The 21,173-nt window shown below is 33.5% G+C and overlaps 1 protein-coding gene across 1 annotated transcript; it reads left to right on the plus strand.

Annotated features, from left to right (window-relative positions):
- The first annotated feature begins 507 nt into the window (after nt 1-507).
- On the plus strand, nt 508-20,968 carry LOC141679091 (sodium/hydrogen exchanger 8-like). Its single transcript, XM_074485579.1, has 24 exons — nt 508-720; nt 809-1,035; nt 3,134-3,184; nt 3,342-3,433; nt 4,168-4,245; nt 4,319-4,476; nt 4,669-4,770; nt 4,840-4,957; nt 9,716-9,768; nt 9,846-9,911; nt 10,258-10,302; nt 11,402-11,457; nt 11,704-11,888; nt 12,350-12,397; nt 13,569-13,676; nt 14,591-14,822; nt 17,063-17,365; nt 17,741-17,838; nt 18,018-18,149; nt 18,277-18,495; nt 18,606-18,812; nt 19,133-19,397; nt 19,709-20,016; nt 20,479-20,968. The coding sequence occupies exons 2-24, from the start codon at nt 840-842 to the stop codon at nt 20,767-20,769; spliced, it is 3,411 nt and encodes a 1,136-aa protein (XP_074341680.1). The 5' UTR covers nt 508-720; nt 809-839; the 3' UTR covers nt 20,770-20,968.
- The last annotated feature ends 205 nt before the right edge of the window (nt 20,969-21,173 follow it).

The following is a 21,173-nucleotide window of genomic DNA, read 5'->3' on the forward strand; positions in this document are numbered from 1 at the left end:
GACACGAAGTTTAAGAAAAATAATAAAATAATGGAGGAAAGTTAAAAAAGTGAGTAAAGTAGTAGGATCGATTAAAATTATATGTACAAAGTGGGTATAGTGGAGAGAAGTAGGGGATGTAGTTATTTTAAAAATTATAAAATTTTTACTATTTTTAGAAAATTTTAAAATGTAAACAATTGAAAGGAATATCTCAAAAAAGAAAGTATAAACAAACGAGAGGAAAATATTTTCCTAGTTCTCGTTTTTCTGTATAATTACCCTATACTTATTTTTTTCCATATATTTATACTTCGAAATGAAATTCTTCCCATTAACTTTAACCAAATACAATTATACGACTCATAAAATAAAAATCACCTCAGATAAAAAACCAAAAAAATACATGGTCTAGCATTGCCGCCGAAAAGATCGTTGCTACATAACAAGGTACTATCGTCCAAGTCATACACTACCATATAAACAAGTTTATGCTGACTTGGTGTACATGTGTTTGGCATCAATTACAACTGCATTACTCGATCTTCTTATTACACAAACACACCAACATTAACACTACTTCATTATAAAACACACATACGTGTCTCTCTCCATCTCTCTCAATCTCTCTCTCTCTCTCTCAACTCACAGTTCTGGTACTATAACAACAATCATTTCTTCTCTGTACAAATTTTATTATCCATCCGCACAAATTAATAAAATCTCGAACAAAATTTTCAGGTTCGAAAACTCGAACTTATTTTATAGTTTGTTAGGAGAATATATTAGTGAAAAGATGTTTGACTGATTTAAAATTTTTTAAATATAGTGATTGAAGTGAAACTGAGCTGAGGAACAAAATGGTCTCGATATACAATGAAACGATATCGTTTAGAATATTAGAAGAAGAAGAAGATGGTGGAAATCCAACTGATGCAGTAATATTTGTGGGAATATCACTTGTGTTAGGGATTGCATCACGTCAATTACTTAAAGGAACTAGGGTTCCTTATACTGTTGCTCTTCTTATTCTTGGTATTGCTCTTGGATCAATAGGTATATTCACTGGCCTCCTTTGTTTTTTTTATGTAGATGTGGATGTGTTTTTTTGTATATTCTTATTCGATTTTGTGTAAGTAGTGTTTATGTTGTTTCTTTTTAAGTGATTTGTTTAGGGTACAGTAAGATTCCTGATTTGTGTTTAATTATAGGTTACTTTAGTGATTTAAAGTGATTTTGGTGGGTTTTGAAGAGGGTGTGATTTGTGTGTCTGGGTGCTTTCTAACTCCAGATTGGGAGATTTATGAGAGGGAGGGGGGGAGAGAGAGAGAGAGAGAGAGAGAGAGAGGGAGAGAGGGAGGGAGGGGGAGAGGGAGAGAAGCTTTTGTTGAGAGAGGGAGGGTTTTATGCTTATTCTGTCCACTTGCTTTTGACTAGTATTAGAAATATGTGTATATTCAAGAACTACTGTACACTTGATAGAGTTAACTTGGAGATCCAATTTGTTGTTTAGATTGGTCCTGAGCATCATTATCTTAAATTACGAGTTTATAAAGTTGATAATTATGTGAAATGAGAATCCGGGTGAATCAGATAATAATAAGATTCTAATTAAAACATGTTTTTAACGAGATCAGGTTATATAGGGGTAGATGCGGATAAGTGTTAACTAGTGATATAATTTAAGGATAGGTCCATATCCACCATTCCTTCCCACTGTACTAGTTGAATCATCACTATTTAATGGCTTTTCAGTCGACTATTGATTCAAGGATGATTAGCCATAGTCTCTCCTCGTGTAAATATCCTTGACCTGGCGTAGAATATGACAGGATTGCTTATAACGATTATATTTTGTAATATTTTTGCAAAATTAAAATTGATAAAATAGAACACTAAACAACATATAAATTCGTACATTTACATATGTCGAACATTATATATATATATATATATTTGAAACTATGGTCAACAGCATATTGGCTACACCTTATCACAATGGTGTCCTAGCTTCCCTATGAACATTGTGGTACCATGGCGCCTAAGGAACAATAAGTTTCCAAGAAGTGCAAAGAACCGTTGTTGAAGCCTGTTTTATGAATTTATGTTATATTTCCTGTTGTGTCCTAATTCAGCAATGAGAAGAGTTGACAAAACCACATTGAGATGTTTTACTATTATTATTCTTTGTGTTAACGGATGAGCATTGTCATGGATGGCATATATGGTGAGCTTGAGAGTTGCTTATTCATTGTTGGAAAGAATCCATTGTTTTGTGATTGTTCATTAAAAGACTATATATGCCCATCGCCTGGATTTTAAGATCTTCAGCACAGGGCTATAAGGTGCATGCAAGTACTCTGGTGAAGCTTTATAATATAGAGGACTCATGTGCAACATTTTTTGGATTTATTTGTATGACGTGATGTGTATATACTGGATGCATATTTCCCTATTTAACCTCTGAAATATCTACTAAGCAGTTTCGATATTCTTGTCATCTTCCAGCTTCTGAACATTTTTTCAAGGCATATAGCCATATAAGAAATGCTCAGGGGACTTTTAGGTCATAATACGGGTATTGCTTGATAAATCTGGGGACGAAAAATGTGTGAACCAATTGAGGATATTCTGGGTTACAAAGTGGCATAATACGTAAATTATTCAACATCATGTTATTTAAGTTTGTTGTCTAGCTTTGTTGCTAAAACATGTAAGTGGTGAGTGGGATCCTTTAGTTGGTTCTCTACACTCAGCAGTGATAAGTCCTTAAGCAGATTTTTATGTTACTTCTGAAGTTGAGAAATTAGTTTTCTGCATATTATAGCCATTTACTGGAAAAAAGTATATAGAAACACTACAAGTGTAGAGAGAATGAAACAAAAATGATAATTTTGATGCCTTGTTCTGTGGCGAAAGCATTTGTTACAGAAAATTTCGAGCTCGTGGAGTTATTTTTTGTGGGTGACCACTTTGCTTACCAACTCGCCTCGTTGTTTTTGAAGTACATTTTTTTCATCGTATGCAAATAATAAATATTCTTTCTGGTATCAAAGTAAATAATGTTTAGGTATTAACCTTTATTCATATTATCATGTACATTGAATTTATGCTTGCACTTGATTTACTATTATTCAAATGAATACATATGCAGAATATGGTACACATCATCACTTGGGAAGGATTGGGGACGGTATCCGACTTTGTAAGTTTATTTCAATTTAATTGAAATCATATATTGTATAAAGGAAACATATTTGTGCTCCCTTTGTTAACCAGCCATGCCGTTTGTCAATGTGCAAAATTGTGACTAACCTACAGTTATAGGAACTAGTAGGTGTCTTACTATAATTAGCCTGCAGGGGCAACTATTGATCCCGATCTTCTACTGGCTGTTTTCCTACCCGGTCTTCTTTTTGAGAGTTCGTTTTCAATGGAGGTCCACCAAATAAAGGTTCCTTTCCCTCACCATATATCTGTTAGACTGTTTATAAAACAGGCATACCTTTTTCCTGTTCATACTTATACATCCTTCTATTTGAACACATTTGGCACCTTAACAAAAAACTATCTTTTCATTAATTAAAACTAGTCTGAGCCCATGCATTTGATTATTTACAGGCATTAGATTATTTCTTAAACTTATGTGATTATGTTGTTACCCGTCACGTATGATATTTCTCCTTGAAGCAAGTAAAATTGTAGACCTGATCCAGTACAAAGGTATTTCATAATATAGTCTAAGAGTATCATTGAGTTGATAACATCATGAAACATGCAAATTTTGTAAAACGCATTACTTAATCTTATAACTGAAACAAAGTTTGAGGAACCATCACGTCTAGAGATTGTAGCTACTTTTTGTTTCTTGTGCTCATCTTTTTCTGGAATGCATGCAACTGAACATGTTGCCACTCGAAAGTTTAATTTGAGATACTCTCAACTAAGTGTTTTTGAGGGAATCTAATATTTCAGCACATCATAAGGATCATTTTATTTTTGTCCATTAACTTTGTTAGAATGGTACCTTAATTGTCATATATGGTCACGATTAATTACCGATCCTTTAGAATTTTTTTTAGCTCTTCACCTTAGCATGTGTGTTCAAAGTGTGCACTGATGCCATTTTTACTTGTTAAACATCACTTTGAGTGAATGAGTTGTTAGCCTCTTCTCTCTTTTCTGCAGAGATGTATGGTACAAATGCTTCTACTTGCCGGGCCTGGTGTTCTAATGTCAACCTTTCTCCTTGGATCTGCCCTGAAGGTTTTTTGAACTTCAGCATACTGTGCATTTCTATATTACTTAGGTGTTGGCATAATTATATAGATTACTGCAGCTAGTCTTTCCATATAACTGGAGCTGGACAACGTCATTGTTGCTTGGAGGACTTTTAAGTGCTACTGATCCTGTTGCTGTGGTGGCCTTGTTAAAAGATCTTGGTGCAAGCAAAAAACTAAGTACTATAATTGAAGGAGAATCCTTGATGAATGACGGGTATAAAACTCATTTGGTCCACTATTACCTATTTTTGTTTTGCTTTATAATATGTATTTTACGCAGGACGAAAAAGACATTAGTTACTACTAATCCAACATGATTGCACAAAAATATGTAATAATGGTCAGATGAATCACCTTGTCCTTGGAAATTTGCATCTGCTTAACAAGCAACATTTTTTCCCTCCAGGACTGCAATTGTGGTCTTTCAACTATTTTTTCGAATGGCCACGGGTTCAAGCTTGAATTGGGCCGCTGTTGTCAAATTTTTGGCACAAGTTTCTCTTGGAGCGTAGGTACACTTGCTCTTATCTATCATTAGCGACATAAATTTGTTTTAATTTGTTTTTTGAATCTTCAGTGTAGCCATTGGTATTGCTTTTGGACTAGCATCTTATTTGTGGCTTGGGTTTATATTCAACGATACAGTGATAGAGATCACACTAACACTTGCAGTGAGCTACATCGCTTACTTCACAGTAAGTTACTTTTAAATGTTGTGAGCTTCTATATTAAATACGTTCATCATCTCATTTTCATTTATAGATATAGACTTCAAACTTCATATAATTTTATTTTTGAGTTTGTTTTCTGTTCCTGATTGTAAAATGAAGTGAACCTAAACTAATTAAACATTTAAAAAATAGGGAAACAATTGTTTGCTGAAGCAATTCTACTACGAATACGAATTAATGCAAATTTAGAATAATATTAATTGGCCTGGACCATTATGTATGAATGACTGAGCTGAAGCAGTTTTGTAGGGCGCCTAAGGTAGTTGTCTGCTAGAGAGCTTTGTTTCTACATATCTAATACATTTTTTTTCTTCATTCTCTACTTATGTAATTGATTTTCTTCTTCATTTTGGAGACACTCTGTTTGCTAGTAAATTTCTTTAAGCTTTACAACTACACCGTTCTTTGAATGTATAATATTTAGATGTCATGTTAGTCCAGATTCAGATTATTTGCAGTCTTCTGCTTGTTTTGTATGGTACTTGCTTAAATCCCGTGGTTCTTTCTAATATTTATTATTTTACTGCTTGTATTTTAATATTTAACTTTCTATTACATAGTATATATTCTATTTAAAATTTGCTCAAATTAAAGTAATTATTATATATTCTATTTAGAATAAATTTTCAAATGAATTAAAATAGTTCCGAGAATGACCCATTTTAAATATGTCTTCCAGTTGAAGTTATAATAGTTGAATATCTTTTTTTGCTAAATAGGTTCACTGAAATGAGTTTTTAAAAATAGTAGGCGATGACCCAATTTTATTAGGTCTTAAATATGTGTATTAATGAAAATAGTTGAATATCATTTTTAAATAAGAAGGCTCATTAAAATAGGTTTTGAAACAAATGTCTTAAATATTTACTAAAATAGGTTTTAAAATTAATAGACCGGTAGAGAAACGAAGTATTGTAAGATCTTAGTATCTTAGAGATAAGTTTAAATTAAAACAATCAAACCGTATTTGAGAATAAATAGGCCTACTAATTGTTAGGAGGAAACACACATATTCGAGATTCGGTTCTACCAATACGGAGTACACACACAACATATATCACGCGGAGAACCCACGTTCCAACTTGTATTATTAATCAAAACAATTATCAATAATACATCAATACATAACACCTCAGTGTCCCAAACTAAGACGACTACATCTCTTAAGCATACATCAAAACAATAACATGACTATGTATTTATATCCATCACAAACATAGCCAACAAGACATACCTAATCTGATTATAATAATAATTGTCTACTCATACAATTAATACCCAATCCCATTACGATAATAAGTGTCAACACATACAATTATTACCCAATCCAATTATGTCTTGTAATACCCAGCTCATACCACATATTGGGTTTAAACCCAACACTAAGATAGGTAGGTCTTAGAGATGTGTTTAAATTAAAATGACTAAATAATCTTTTAAAATAAATCGGCCCATTAAAATAGGCTTTAAATATATAGAGAAGTCCAGTGTATTTAGGACATATAAATGTGTTTAAATTAAAACAACTTAATTCTAATTTTAGAATAAATAAACCCACTAAAATATGTTATAAAAGGAAGAAAGGATGACCAAAATATCTCATTTTTGGGGTTCAACTAGCGAAAATACCTAAATGTGCTGAACAACTTAGTTACCCGGACTCTTCAATTTTGTCCTTATACTCGTGTCCATCGGACATGACATGGGTGTGGGTATGAGATCTGTGTCGGATCCTTCTGATAGAAACCAGACACTTTGACCTTAAAAAATATAGTTCAATATGATTTACAAAGCCTCACAACAACTTAATCCTCTTAATTCTAAGGAGGGATGTCTAATCCTCTTAATTTTAAGGAGGGATGTCTATGGATTATCATTTTCATGTTATCCTTTTGAATTATGTTATAAATATCAGATAAACAATTATGTAAATGTTTAGTTTATGTGTTAGAAGACATGAATTTACAAATGTAATGTATAAAAATTAGGTAAAATTTCACTTATGTGAAGGTTATTTGTCCAATCCCCACATCCCGTATCCAATTTTGGATACATATCCACGAATCCTAATTTTTTCTAAAACTAAGAGTCGGACACTTGGATCTGCACCCGTATTCGACGCCCGTAACCGAGTCCGGGTAACTTAGCTGAATAGTGCCCAAATTATCTGTTATATATGCATCGGCGACCTGCATATTCATTTTTTTAAAATCTTATAAAGGACAGACATTTTTACATGCGTGTTCCTTTTTGCACTTAAAATGTGTTCCTTTTTGCACTTAAAATGAATACGCATCTTGAGATGCGCATTCAAACAAAACAAAAATTGAATATGCATGCCAACCATGTCTGTCTTTGTTAAATTTTAACAAAATGAGTACGCATCTTCCGAATGCGTATTCAACAGGTAATTTGGGCCTTTAAGTATTTGGGCATTTGAAGCCCAAAAGTGGGTATTTTATTACAACACCCTAAAATGAATAGGCCCATAGATATATTTAAAGTTTAAAATAGACCCGAAGCGAGCTCAGTATAATTAGGTCGTAGATATGGGTTTAAATTTAAATAATTAATCAATATTTTGAAATAAATAGGTTTGAAAATAAGTTTTAAAATAAATAAACCCGTAGAGTAGTCAAATGTGACTGAACAAAACTTTTAATGTTCTGGTTTTAACTTTTTAACTGCACAAAACTTTTAATATTCAGATTTTAAGAATATAGAGGAACACGTGTATATATATATATATATGTATAATTAGGGGTGAAAAACCAAAATACCCCCTATTTGGGGGAAAATGCCCAAAATATCGATTAGAGGAGTGTCCACCCAAAACACCCATCCGGGAGATGCGTATTTGGGTTTTTTAATTTTATTAAAGAACACACATGACTAGAATGTGTATTCCCCTTTGTCTTTTTGGGTATACGCATGTTAATCATGCGTATTGCGTTTTACCCGAACACATACTCTTTAATACTCCCCCTCAATGGTACAATACTTTTCGCTACGATTGACAACAACAAATATAACCAATCCCCATACCAATAACAAATATGCAAATTAAATAAATGGCGGTGGGAGGACTCGAACCCGAGTCCCTCCCTAAACCGAGCTCTGATACGATGTTAAATAACCGGTCCGTCTAAATCCTTAAGGTGACAGAGAAAGTCCCGAACATGATCTCATGTCATGATTTGGTTTAGGACTCTTTTGGTATTTTATGATGTATAACAACTAGAATAAGCAGTAAAATAGAGATATAGAATAGAGACAGAGAAATAGATTGAACTTAGAAATGTAAAGAAGAGAGAAATCATATAGAAACTTGTAGAGAAAACTATAGTTTACAAAGAGAAGTAACCTAGAGAGACAGTGGTGAAATCATATTCCTTTTCATATATTTCAACACAATTTTAGGCTATATCTAGTCCTCGTACTAACACAGATTGTTTAAAAGATATATAAGACCAAAGTACCTTTACTTCTAATATTACTATTACTGACTACTTATAGTACTACTACTCAGCCTTGCCTAATGTAATTAGGTCGTAGATATGTTTTTAAATTAAAATAATTAAAGAATATTTAATATAGATCGGTCCATGAAATAAGTTTTAAAAATAAGAAACCCATAGAGTAGTCAAATGTTTAACAAACGGACTGATCAAAATTTTAATGTTTCGGTTTTAGAACATAAAGGCCCAAGTTTATACATAAAAAAATGTATAATAAATGAAGTAAAAAACAAAACATAAGGGGAATTAAGTAAAACAACTAAGGCCATTACCAAAAAAACTAGGTACTGACCAACCAAATTTTAACGTTTCGGCTATTATAATATAGTATATATATAGAGGGTTGAGCTCAACTTAGAGCAAGTCCAATACAAACCTATATTTAGTCTTATAGCTATAATATAAGACTAAAATCATAAAACTCAAACTACAATGCATAGCTATACATGAATGGATAAATGCATAATTGTATACTTAGTCTTATATATAGGACCAAAGATGGCTATAGCCATCCTTGCTACATCATCAAATAACTAATAATGGAGTGCAAAGAGGTTCACTTTAAAATAACGTGAACGTGTTGGATAAAATGTTAGCTAAATATGGAATTTCTTTATTGTATAATAGAACTACCATTGGAGTGCAAAAGTTATTTTAGCGCCAAAAAGCATTTTTTGGTTCCAAATTATGGCAATGGCTATAGCCATTTTTCATCTAGTATTGGACTTGCTCTTAGAACCAATCTTTAAAATAGGACATTAGAACCATTACAATATAAGGCAAATTCTGGTGCGGAACCCTAAATTTTAAATAGACTATCATGATCTAAACCTATATACATGTTTTTTGCATTGTTGTGTATGCTTAAAAATATTTTCAAAATGTTTTCAAAATATAATTGTGGAATTCTGATGCAGAAAACCCTAACAAATAAGGCAAAGTTCTACAGTTGAACTCTTACATAAGATGTATAGGTTCTAAGACTTCTTAGACTTAGGGTTCTAAGAGGAGTGTGACCCTATATATAGATTGATAGATAGTTTAGATTTGGGTGCCATGACTTGACTGTTTTAGGACTTCGCTATGATTTTTTTTTTCTTCTCCCAGTAAGTAAGTTGTTGATGAAACTAAACTTTGTTGTAGATTTCTAATCCTTTGATTGTTTTTCCATCTATTGGATATAACTAAAGCTCTACTATAACAGGCTCAAGAGGGGCTTGATGTTTCTGGTGTTCTGACAGTAATGACGCTAGGAATGTAAGTCAGAATTTTTTTTACAAAGTTTCTGGAGGACTATTTGTTGTTCGTACCTCAAAAGTATTATTTATGCTCAGGTTCTATGCTGCAGTTGCGAGGACCGCTTTTAAGGGTGATGGCCAACAAAGCCTGCATCATTTTTGGTATGACCCTTTGCTTTACAATTGACATTAGCCTAAATAAGAGACACCTGTTTCTAAGGCTATGAATCTCTGATTATATATAGATTGCTCCGTACTGTAATTTGATATTTGCTGAATACTGCAATTTACTAGTTTACAGTGTTTGTTAGATAGAAGAAACTTCTGGAACAGGGATGGAAGATAGTATTTAATATAGCAGTAAAATTATATTAGTTTTACAAAATGACCACATGATTTTGTACTTGTCTTTTTTGTAAAGGTTATTTTTGAACATGCTAGAGTGTATTGTGTTTACTTCCAGTACATTAACCTGTTCATACCTAATATTTTGTCTGGTTGATTTCAGGGAAATGGTTGCTTATATTGCTAATACTTTGATATTTATTTTAAGGTAAATGTTTTGTAGCATTACATCAGTTATAAACTCATATATTTTAAGGCGGCAAAGGTTGAATTATTTGTATTGCATACAACAATCGGGTCATATATGTCATACCTATCTGTTTATACTCTCTTCCCCAGTCCCCGTCTCCAGCTTATCTAGTCGAATTATAATTAGATAAAATGTTTGAACAGATAAACTAGTCAAGCACCATGAAGAGCTTTTCCGAACATTTTATATCCTTCAATGTTTTAATTCGAGACCTTCGCTCTTGTCTTTCTTTTAAAAACTAATAAAAGAGACCCTCGAATCACTAAATAGATATCTCGGGATATGTATTAGGAATGGGACTCCCCCTCTGAGAACCATATATGAGACTTTCATCTCGTACAGCTCAAGCAAAACGAATAAGGAAATCATTTCCATGTTATTAGTCCTCTTTTCTTATTTATTAATTATTTGTCCTCTTTCTTATATTTATAATGTTATTTATGGACAACTATAGGGTTGATAAGGAGTTATTTGTTTAAAATGCAGACTTATTTGGGAGAATTAAGCCCATCTAAACACACTTAACAGCACAATAGCATGTCTTTTAAACATCCTTACGGTAAGAATAAATGTAGTGATAAGCACAGTAGTAGACAATAAATCTATTTTGGTCACACAATACCATTAGTTTTAATTCATGTTACCTGGTAAGATTTAAAACACATTCATTCTCACAGTCAGTTATACAAATTTGAAGATAAATAACAAGCAAGTCACTCATGCTTCACAGTAAAGTGACACTGTTTGATTGTAAAGCTGTAGTACTCTAACCAAACAATACATCATCACAACATATGAATACTTCTTAACACTATGATTTTCATAATTGAGAAATGAAGGGTTATGTTTTCATTGTAATCATTCATAAAGACACCATTATCAAATTATTACAACATTCGTATATCTTTAATATATGAATCATTGACGATTTAAGGTAGTAATTTTTAATATATAATATAAAGAAATGAAGGGTGATTTTTATGATATAAGGTAGTATTCTGTAATCATTTAATATGCGTCAATTTTACTTTTCCTAATTTTTCACCTTAATTTGCAGCGGAGTTGTTATAGCTGAAGGTGTTCTTGGGAACAACGGCATCTTTAAAACCTACGGTACTCCTACATATCCCCCCCCCCAATGCATAACCAAAGGCATACACTCTCATTACAATTATAAAGGGCTTATTTCACTCTCGTAACAAGAAAAAAATTGTCGATTATGTGGAAACCCCCCTTCAATTGTAATGAGATTGAAGTAAGCTTTTCTCCCTTTATATAACACATGTTATTCCCTGCCTAGTAGACCAGTTGGTTCTATTTTGAACTTGTATTATTTCCAACATTTTCTGGTTGTTTCAGATTATACTTGGGGTTACCTCATCCTCCTCTACATTTTTGTTCAAGTCTCGCGAACTGTGGTGGTTGTGGTATTGTATCCGTTTTTAAGATATTTTGGTTATGGTCTGGATTGGAAAGAAGCTACCGTTCTTGTCTGGTCTGGTCTGAGGGGAGCTGTAGCTCTTTCACTTTCATTGTCAGTTAAGGCAAGTTTTGCTAATATATTCTCCCGTGTCGTGAAATATGAGATTTTATGTAAGATTCTTTCTGCTTAAATATAAAAATGATAAGATATGCACATTTTCCATGGCAACCTAAGTTAATTAAATGCAGACAACTGATTCGATTAATATATACTTATCCAAGTCATCATTAATTATATGATTTAGGAACAGCATTGGTTTTGAATATAATTATCAAAAAAGTACTTATTGCATTTGGACTTGATTGCAATTATTATTATGTGTTTACTTGAAAATGAAATCAGAACCCAGTATTAATCAGAGTCCATTTAGAAATTTTGAACTTCTAGTTTCTAAGCTTATTAGGGCACTAGTGTCGATTCATATCGTAGCATATCACATATTGGAATGTGCTTTCGTGCTAACATACTGTTAAATTTTGTTGCTGACTAAGCTTGTTACCAACTATATTTTTGATGTTTCAGGGTTCCAGTGACAGCTCACCATACATTAGCCCCGATACAGGAATTTTGGTACGATATCTAATTATTATATATTTCTATTAAATTTGTTTATATTCTTAAAACTGAATATGTATAATGAAGTTATCAATGTGAATAATATGAGCTAAAGGCTTACAACTTCAAGATTTGTACCCAGCAACGATTTGCACCCATATAGGTTGTGCACACTCCCAACTTCTTTTTGTCCAAGAAGGGTTTAGGTAATGACTGATGACTGATGAGTAATGTCTAAACAGTAGACTATCTGGATCAACAGGAGTGTCTAGAGTCCTTGGTCCTCAAGTTAAGTTTTGTTCCCGGAATTACTTTAGAGATTCTTTGAAACTTTTATTCATTTCTCAAAAGGTCCTTAATCGGTAATTATTCTGCAGTAGATAGTTTATCCAAATGCTATCCCTCTTGAAAAATGAAGTACCTGGAGGCAACTCTTTAGGCAAGAGCAGATTCTTCCATACTGCAACAATAAAACTTGACTATGTGGGCTTCTGTTTCTGAAAACTGAAATTATAATATTATTAATTGAATTTTGAGAATTTCTCTAGTTGCTCATCCGTATCCACTAGTTACTATCTTCAACTACAAACATTTTCTTATAAATTTTAAGGTGGCACTGTACTTGTGTTGCACATAGTGTGAAATACATAGGTTCACCCATAGGGTACTCTTTAATCATAAACCACAATAGTTTAGCGACTAAGTTAGAAAAACTCGGTCAAACTAGCTTATGCTGTAATCCTTTTAGAGTTGCCTCTTTATGGTATTTTCTTATTTCCTTCATACATTGCTCATGGTGTACACTTTCTAAGACACATTAAAGTTTAGATTATGCACACTGAAACAAAAAACAAGTCCAAAGTGTCAATTTTCAAACTGTGGTGGCTGCAAATTGTTGCTCGGCAAACTTTGAAGGTACAAAATTTATACTATGTTATCCCTGGAAGTGTGCAACATTAAATGCATTTCCAATAGCTGGATTCAGCAATATTTGGAAATTTTGTATATTTTGGCACAAGATAAGGTGCACGTACCCATACACATGTCCAAGTGCCAAGAGTGTAACGCAGGTACTCGAGGTCAAATAAAGAGTTTGGGTAACATGGATGTTATATGCTTGAATACTATCCTGTTCTCTTGTTCCTCTTCCTCTTTATAGCAAGACTTTTATTTTATTCTTTTGCAGTTTGTGTTCTTTACTGGAGGAATTGTTTTTCTCACACTTATCTTGAATGGATCAACAACGCAATTCGTATTACATTTTCTAGAGCTGGACCGGTTGTCAGCAGCTAAGGTAAAGTGATCTATATCCTAGAAAGGCATTAACCGCATTAGCCAATCATGTGCACTTTAGTCTGATTTACACTTGACACATGTCTGATTTACACTTGACACATGTAATACTGTAAATAGTAAACCAGGTTGAGATGTTAGATTAATAGAATGAACATATCCGCTTAACTAATCCTCATGGAGTATATTTAGTGGATGGTAACTTTAGTAACTTGGCATTTTACTTTGTAACAAATTAATGTTGAGAGGCTCAAATAAACTCTTTAGAATAAGAGGTTACCAGCTCGACATAGATGATTTATTTGTTAGGATAGCTTGTCTTGAAAGGTATAGCTTCCAAATCAAAGTGTAGTGGAACTTATTGACACTCATCTGTTATAGGTAACCGTGTAGTCTACTCTTTCTCCTTCGCCGGAATACCAGTTATTAGATGGCTCTGTGCGTGTTTGCAGGCTCAATACAAGCAAAGTTTGAACCTCCATTTCTTTGTTGTGTGTTTTTGTTTCTCGTTATGTGTTCAGTTGCATAATTAAACTAATAGAAATGACGAAGCTAAAGAACTCGCAGGCTGAAGAGCTCTTCAGTCATATGCATAAAACCATGTTGAAACTGAAAAAAGAATACAAGACCAATATTACATGATCCTTTCTTCTATAATGGATTTTGGGACAACTAAATATAATTAGGAGATAATATTGTAACAAAATATGTAAACTTACGAACTCCAGTTGGCTGCCGACTTTAGTCTAGGTTCCAATCTCTCAGTCTCATTAGAAAGTTAAGTTCTAGTGTCTAGATTTATGTTAAGCCTTTTCGATATATTTCTCTGTGTAACACTTTTTTAGACATTTAATATTCAGTGATGGGCATTATGTATAATTGAACTGTGTTTTTTTTACTGGTTATCTGTGGTAGAGGAGAATACTGAAGTACACAAAATATGAAATGATGAACAAAGCACTAGAGGCATTTGGTGATCTTGGCGATGATGAGGAACTAGGACCTGCTGACTGGCCTACAGTGAAAAAATATATTGCAAGTTTAACTGATGTGGAAGGAGAGCAATTTCATCCTCATACACAGTCCGAGAGTGATGATAAGTTAGATTCTATGAATTTGAAGGATATACGCATACGTTTCTTAAATGGTAAGTTTCCTTTTTTTTTTCTTTTTCTGTTTGAGTGTGTTGAAATTGTGTATGGATTATGATCAATTCTGTGCCTTCTAAAATATTACTCCCTCTGTCCCTCCCATTTGTTTACACTTTCCTTTTTGGGATGTCCCTTCCAATTGTTTACATTTCAAAATTTTCCAAAAATAGTAAAGGTTTTACAATTTTTAAAATAACTACATCCACTACTTTACTCAATTTTTTAACTTTCCTCCACCACTTTATCATTTTTCTTAAACTCTGTGTCCAACCCAAATGTTAACATTTGGGAGGGACGGAGGGAGTATGATTTTTGAGAGATGGTTATTTAACATGGTATTACAGGCTGCATAACATGTCTAATCCCGAGGTCAAGAGTTTGACTTTAGGAGCCTTGTTCTCAAATTTATCATGGACACTACAACATATTGCCTAAAATGATCTATAGTCATTTGCTTCCCTCTCCGTAGTTTGTTTTTGAATGTGGGGCATAGGGTAACTGTTATTCCCGGAATTAACAATGATTTACAAGTTTGTAGATGTGGGGTTGAATCTAAACTAAAATTTTCTACAACATATAAAATCTTGTTTAAGTACGAACAAGAAACTACAAACCTGAAATTTAAATCGAGAAACACTCTTTAAAAATTTCAAGTAGTCTTGTGAAGATCCATCTGAGAAGTTTTATATATATTCCTTGAAGAATTTGTGTAGAAATACATAGCTACAATTTTTCAGTGTAAATTTTTTCTTAAAACTATTGTCTGATTGCTAGAGACAAAATTTACTCGTGTTCCTATAAGTTTTCTATACTGCTACTACTCTTGTTATATACTCAAGAGTTTACAAAGATTCCTACATCTTGAAATAATATAATTATAATTGTAGAAACCCTTGCAACATGCTCATTCCTTGCGTTGGACTATTTCTGGAAATTCCGTAATCTTTTATCTTCAGATTTAGGCTTTTTCCAAATTCTCTTCTTGGCTAAGCATTAAAACCGGATGAAATATAATTAAGGCAAACAAGTCTGATCATCTTATGGGACCTGGGTTCTGTGCCGCGTTCCGCTGTTACAAATAGAGGTGGTGTGGATGTGACAACTAATTAGACTAACAAAAATGTAGATGAAATAGATTTAAGGCAAACAAGTCTGATCATCTTGGTAAAATCCCTCTGGTTGTTGCATGTAGTAGCGTCAGCGCTTCTTTCAAGTGAGGGCAAGTCACAAAGGCTTTTAATGGCTCAAAGCCCTCTTTGAGTAAGCATTCAATATCTCAACATCAAAAGCATTAAAGGGTTGTTTCCAAACAAGAACAAATGAATTTTAACTTTTAAGTATATTTCTTTGGTAACTCAATTTATAGGTTAATTTATTGAATATGTGTTGATTAATGTAAATTATAATATTATTATTTCTAATATTTTTAATTTATAATAAAATATTTTGAAATATATATAGGCATGTACTTTGTTATAAATATGTCATAATTTAGGGGCCGGGTTAAATTAGAAATTTGGTAAAAGTTAGAATTTAGAACCAATACCAGTCCCGTGTGTGTTTGTTTAATCAACAACCCATATTTCAAGGAGTATATTGTTGCACATTCCTTTTTTAAAATAAATTATACTAATTTCCTTTGTGAATACATATTGTTTTTGTCCGTGTTTTACAAAAATATATTTTTAAAACAACTTATAAGAATTTTTTAAGTTAAAATTATAGTGTTCTTTTGCAGATGACAATGCTTTTGTAAATTGCATCATATCTGTAAGATATAAGGATTTTCAAATTAAAAATATAAATATACTGTTCTGGTGCTAGGCACAATGTTTTTTCTTTCTAAATTGCATAATCATTTTTCACGACTATAATCTGTGCTTGTCCACAACACAATATATTATTTCTTGTTTCATGCTTACAACATTTTAATTAAATAATATTAAAAATAATAATTTATTAAAAAACATAATATTTTATAGTTTACAAAAGTAATTTGTGTCATGCAGAAGAACAGAATAAATATTATTTGGTTGTTAGGTTTTAAGATTTAGTTTATCTTAAGTTGAATACATAAGGTATCTATTGCATTTAGCATAATTAGATGCAAGCATCAATTTGTATGGTGGAGTGACACGTGGCCCTATCAGCTCAATAATCATCTTGGTCATTCAATTTTGTGCGCTATTTCCGTGGTGAACTTTTGTTGCTATTTTAAGGAACCATTTAATTCTAGGTGTCCAAGCTGCTTATTGGGGAATGCTAGAGGAGGGAAGAATCACACAAACTATAGCAAATCTTTTAATGCAATCTGTTGATGAAGCATTGGACCGGGTATCTCAAGAGCCTCTATCTGACTGGAAAGGTTTAAAGGAAAATGTACATTTCCCAAATTATTACAAATTTCTCCAGTCAGGGATGTTTCCGCAGAAACTTGTTACATATTTCACTGCTGAAAGATTAGAATCAGCCTGCTACATCTGTGCCGCGTTTCTAAGGGCCCACAGAATTGCACGTCAGCAGCTACATGAATTTATTGGTAAAGCACTTCTAAAGGATTTCAATTTTGTTTTTTATATGCAATATCTTACTTGTGCTATTGTTTATGAATTTCCATTTTACTACATATTTTCATTGTCTACTGTTTCATGGTACGATCATATATTCAGGCTGTTCATCTTAGACAGCAAGGTCCTGCACCAACAAAAACTTATACCTGTTCGAAAACTAGCTTAGATTAAACAATGTTATATGGAAACTCAATCGATGTACTTATTGCCTTCCCGAGGATTATTATTTTAAATGGCCATGCACATACTTTACAAGTAATCAGCTATATATGAACTTTATTTACAAAGTATTTCTGCTAATATACTAATTTATGTTATAACTTAATTAATATTCCATCCATTAGGTGACAGTGAAGTTGCATCTACTGTTATTGGTGAAAGTGGGATAGAAGGAGAGGAAGCAAAACAGTTCCTGGAAGATGTTCGTGTTACATTTCCTCAGGTTTTGAGAGTTCAACACTATCTTTCATTGATTTGCTGATTATTTATGTTATATTCTACATATCACTGCAGTTATACATTAATTTTGTATACAGTGTCGGTTCAGCTTGAGTCTTGTCTTTACCTCTGTTGCAGGAAGGGGGAGAAATCTATTTACTAATGTTAAATTATTCATTTCAGGTTCTGCGCGTATTAAAAACAAGGCAGGTTACTCATTCTGTGCTAAATCATTTAATTGATTATGTGCAAAATCTTGAAAAAGTCGGTTTGTTAGAGAAGAAGGAAATGGTTCATCTTCACGATGCTGTGCAGGTAACCTCAGATAACTTTTTTTTCTTCCACTGATGATATGTATATTGTGTGTGGTGTGTCTGTGTAAATGGTCTTCACCTTACGAATTTTTCATGCTTTTCCTTTTTGAATGTCAATTGCACCCCAGATTGACTTGAAAAAGCTCTTAAGAAATCCTCCTCTAGTTAAGATCCCGAAAGCACGTGACCTAGTTAGTCTTAATCCTCTGTTGGGTGCCCTTCCTCCTAAAACACGTGAGATGCTTGTTGGGTCATCCAAAGAGACAATGAAATTACGTGGTTCAACACTTTACACGGAAGGATCTAAGGCAAATGGCATCTGGATTATTTCAAATGGAGTAGTGAAGGTAAAGCACAACTTGCATTGATAGATGTTACCAAACATGTTGCGCGATTGTCCTAATTTTTTACGCTATAGTTTTGATACCTTGTCATATAGAATCTTTAATTGTGGCAGTGGGCAAGCAGGAGTATAAGAAATAAGCATGCTTTGCATCCAACGTTTACGCATGGAAGTTCTCTGGGACTGTATGAGGTGGTGAATGGAAAACCTTATATCTGTGATATGATAACAGACTCTGTGGTACTCTGTTTTTTTATTGAAGCTGAAAAGATACTTGCGCTTCTCAGCTCGGATCCAGCAATAGAAGATTTCTTGTGGCAGGTTTGTAGTCCTTCACAATTACCATTTGACTTGTATGCATGTAGTTTAGTATATAGCCTAGCTTTCTAACATTGTTCAAGGGAAGAGATGCAGATGTAGAAAGTTGGCTATCTGTAGAATGTAGAGATATAGATACTGTTTTTAAATTCTATCGTGTTTCTCAAATACATTGGTAATTACTAATTGGGTGGGTGTCTGATTGTGGATATAATAAGTTAATTTAAACCAGTTTTACTATTTCATCATACTTTGGGAATCCACATTTTAAAATACTGCCATCAAGATTTTAAAATTTTGTAAAAGTTATCTAATCTCTACAGGAAAGTGCAACTGTTCTTGCTAAACTCCTGCTTCCACAAATATTTGAGAAAATGCCAATGCAAGAAGTAAGAGCCCTTATTGCAGAGAAGTCAACAATGAGTACGTATCTTAGAGGGGAAAGCATTGAGCTGCCTTCCCATTTCATTGGTTTGTTGTTAGAAGGATATATAAAAGGACAAGGGAATCAAGGGGAATTGATAGCATCACCAACAGCACTGTTGCCTTTGCATGGTGATATGAGCTTCCGGGGGTCAGAAATATCAAGTAAAATATCTCATAACATGTTTGCTCAATCCATTAATTTAGTGTTACTGCATTGAAAATAGACAAATATTTGCTTTTATGTAGTAAATTTTCTTTTTGAGAAGTGAAAAAGGATGATAGCGAGGAAACCTGAGGGTCTAGGAATCAGATTCATATTTTTTTTCCTAAGCAAAAAAGCCATCGTATTTTTATTTATGAAAGGAAGTTTAAATATGGAAAATAACTAGTGTAATTGGGAAACAGGAGATGCAAGTGCTTTATATGTGAGTTTTATTGCTCAACTTGCTGATCAATATCTGTTTTTATAATAGTCTTCAAGTCGGCCAGCTTTATGAATCAAACATCTTGTTATCAAGTGGAGACCAGAGCAAGAGTTATCATGCTTGATATTGGTGCTTTTGAAGCTAACAGATCCCTTCAGAGGAGGAACTCTTCACTGATTTCGCACACGAAAGATCATCCCACTCTATCCCTGAGTAGAGAACACGGTGGTCTTATGAGTTGGCCTGAACAGATTTACACGCCAGCAGAACCTGATGAGCATCCTGTAGCAGAGACCGATGAACATGTTAACAACTTATCTCTAAAGGCAATGCAGCTAAGCATGTATGGCAGCATGGTATGTTTATATCCTTATATGAACTATTTTTACAGTAGATGACTAGGGATCATCTTATGAACTGTATGTATAGAGGGAGCAGATAACTAGTATACTGTACTTGTTTGTGTGCATACAACTTGCATTACATGTTTGTGTGAGCAAACTGTACGTGCTGGCCAGTGGTCACTAGTACTTGTATAAGTCAATACACCATGACTCTTGCGAGACTTGAACTCTCAACCTCTGAGTAAAGAGGAGAAATGTAGCAGTAAAGACCTTTGTTAATCTAGTTATTTCTTCACTAGAATTTCTTAGTCTTGCATAGGAGATTTCTAGGAGAGTGCAAGTACTGTACACCAAAACCCTGTCTCTAATTTGGAAAAAAAGGTTTGCTCTACAGTCCCTTCAAAATCTTTACTTCTGCATCATGTTTTCACTCCTAGTTTTTCACTTCAACTCTCTGTCACACTGTTTTACCAGATTGACAGCCCCAGACAACGTGCACAAAGCTCCTTTCGGAACAAGGAGAAGTCATCTCACAGCAAGTCTTATCCAAGAGTTCCATCATCTCCAGGGCAGTCTCTTCCTTATGCCAAGTCAGAAGGGGCTACAGGGTTGGGGAAAGTGGCTATTCCAAAACCTCCGGTTCCAAGTTCTAGCACAACAAAACCCCGTGCAACAGATTCCTCTAGTGACGAATCTGGAAATGAGGATGAACATATTGTGAGAATTGATTCACCGAGTACATTATCTTTTCCGCAGGGTCAGTAGGCTTTAATTTTCCCTTTCCCATGTAGACGTGTTCATTCCGCTGTAGAAGAAATCATAGAAATTGTGTCTTTGTAAAACAATGAATTATAAGTTCGGGTGATAGTTCAAGTTGTATCATCTTTGTAGGGAGAATGAACAGTGTACAATTAAAACTTCTCTGCATGTTTGTAATAATGTTCATTTGCTTTTACAGCCAACATGTTTTTTCTGCTTTTTTAGCGTATAGATGAGTTGACCATTGCTAGTCTCCCTTTTTTTACAAAGAAAAAAAATTGTAAACTGGTCTGGAGAGGTCTATCACTTGCATAAGCTGTCAATTGCAAAAGTAACAGATTATATACTTCTCTTTAAACTTAGGGGGCCTTTGGATGGCTTATGGGAATCGGAATCCGGAATGGGAATGA

This window comes from Apium graveolens, chromosome 1, assembly GCF_009905375.1.
Source record: "Apium graveolens cultivar Ventura chromosome 1, ASM990537v1, whole genome shotgun sequence".
NCBI classification, from domain to species: Eukaryota; Viridiplantae; Streptophyta; class Magnoliopsida; order Apiales; family Apiaceae; genus Apium; species Apium graveolens.

What these genes read in the sequence shown, in the direction of transcription:
- LOC141679091 (XM_074485579.1), top strand. Translation starts at nt 840, where the DNA reads ATGGTCTCGATATACAATGAAACGATATCGTTTAGAATATTAGAAGAA. An exon ending in ACCGGTTGTCAGCAGCTAAG is followed by an intron (nt 13,677 to 14,590) that starts GTAAAGTGATCT and finishes TATCTGTGGTAG; the next exon opens with AGGAGAATACTGAAGTACAC. An exon ending in TAGAAGATTTCTTGTGGCAG is followed by an intron (nt 18,813 to 19,132) that starts GTTTGTAGTCCT and finishes TAATCTCTACAG; the next exon opens with GAAAGTGCAACTGTTCTTGC.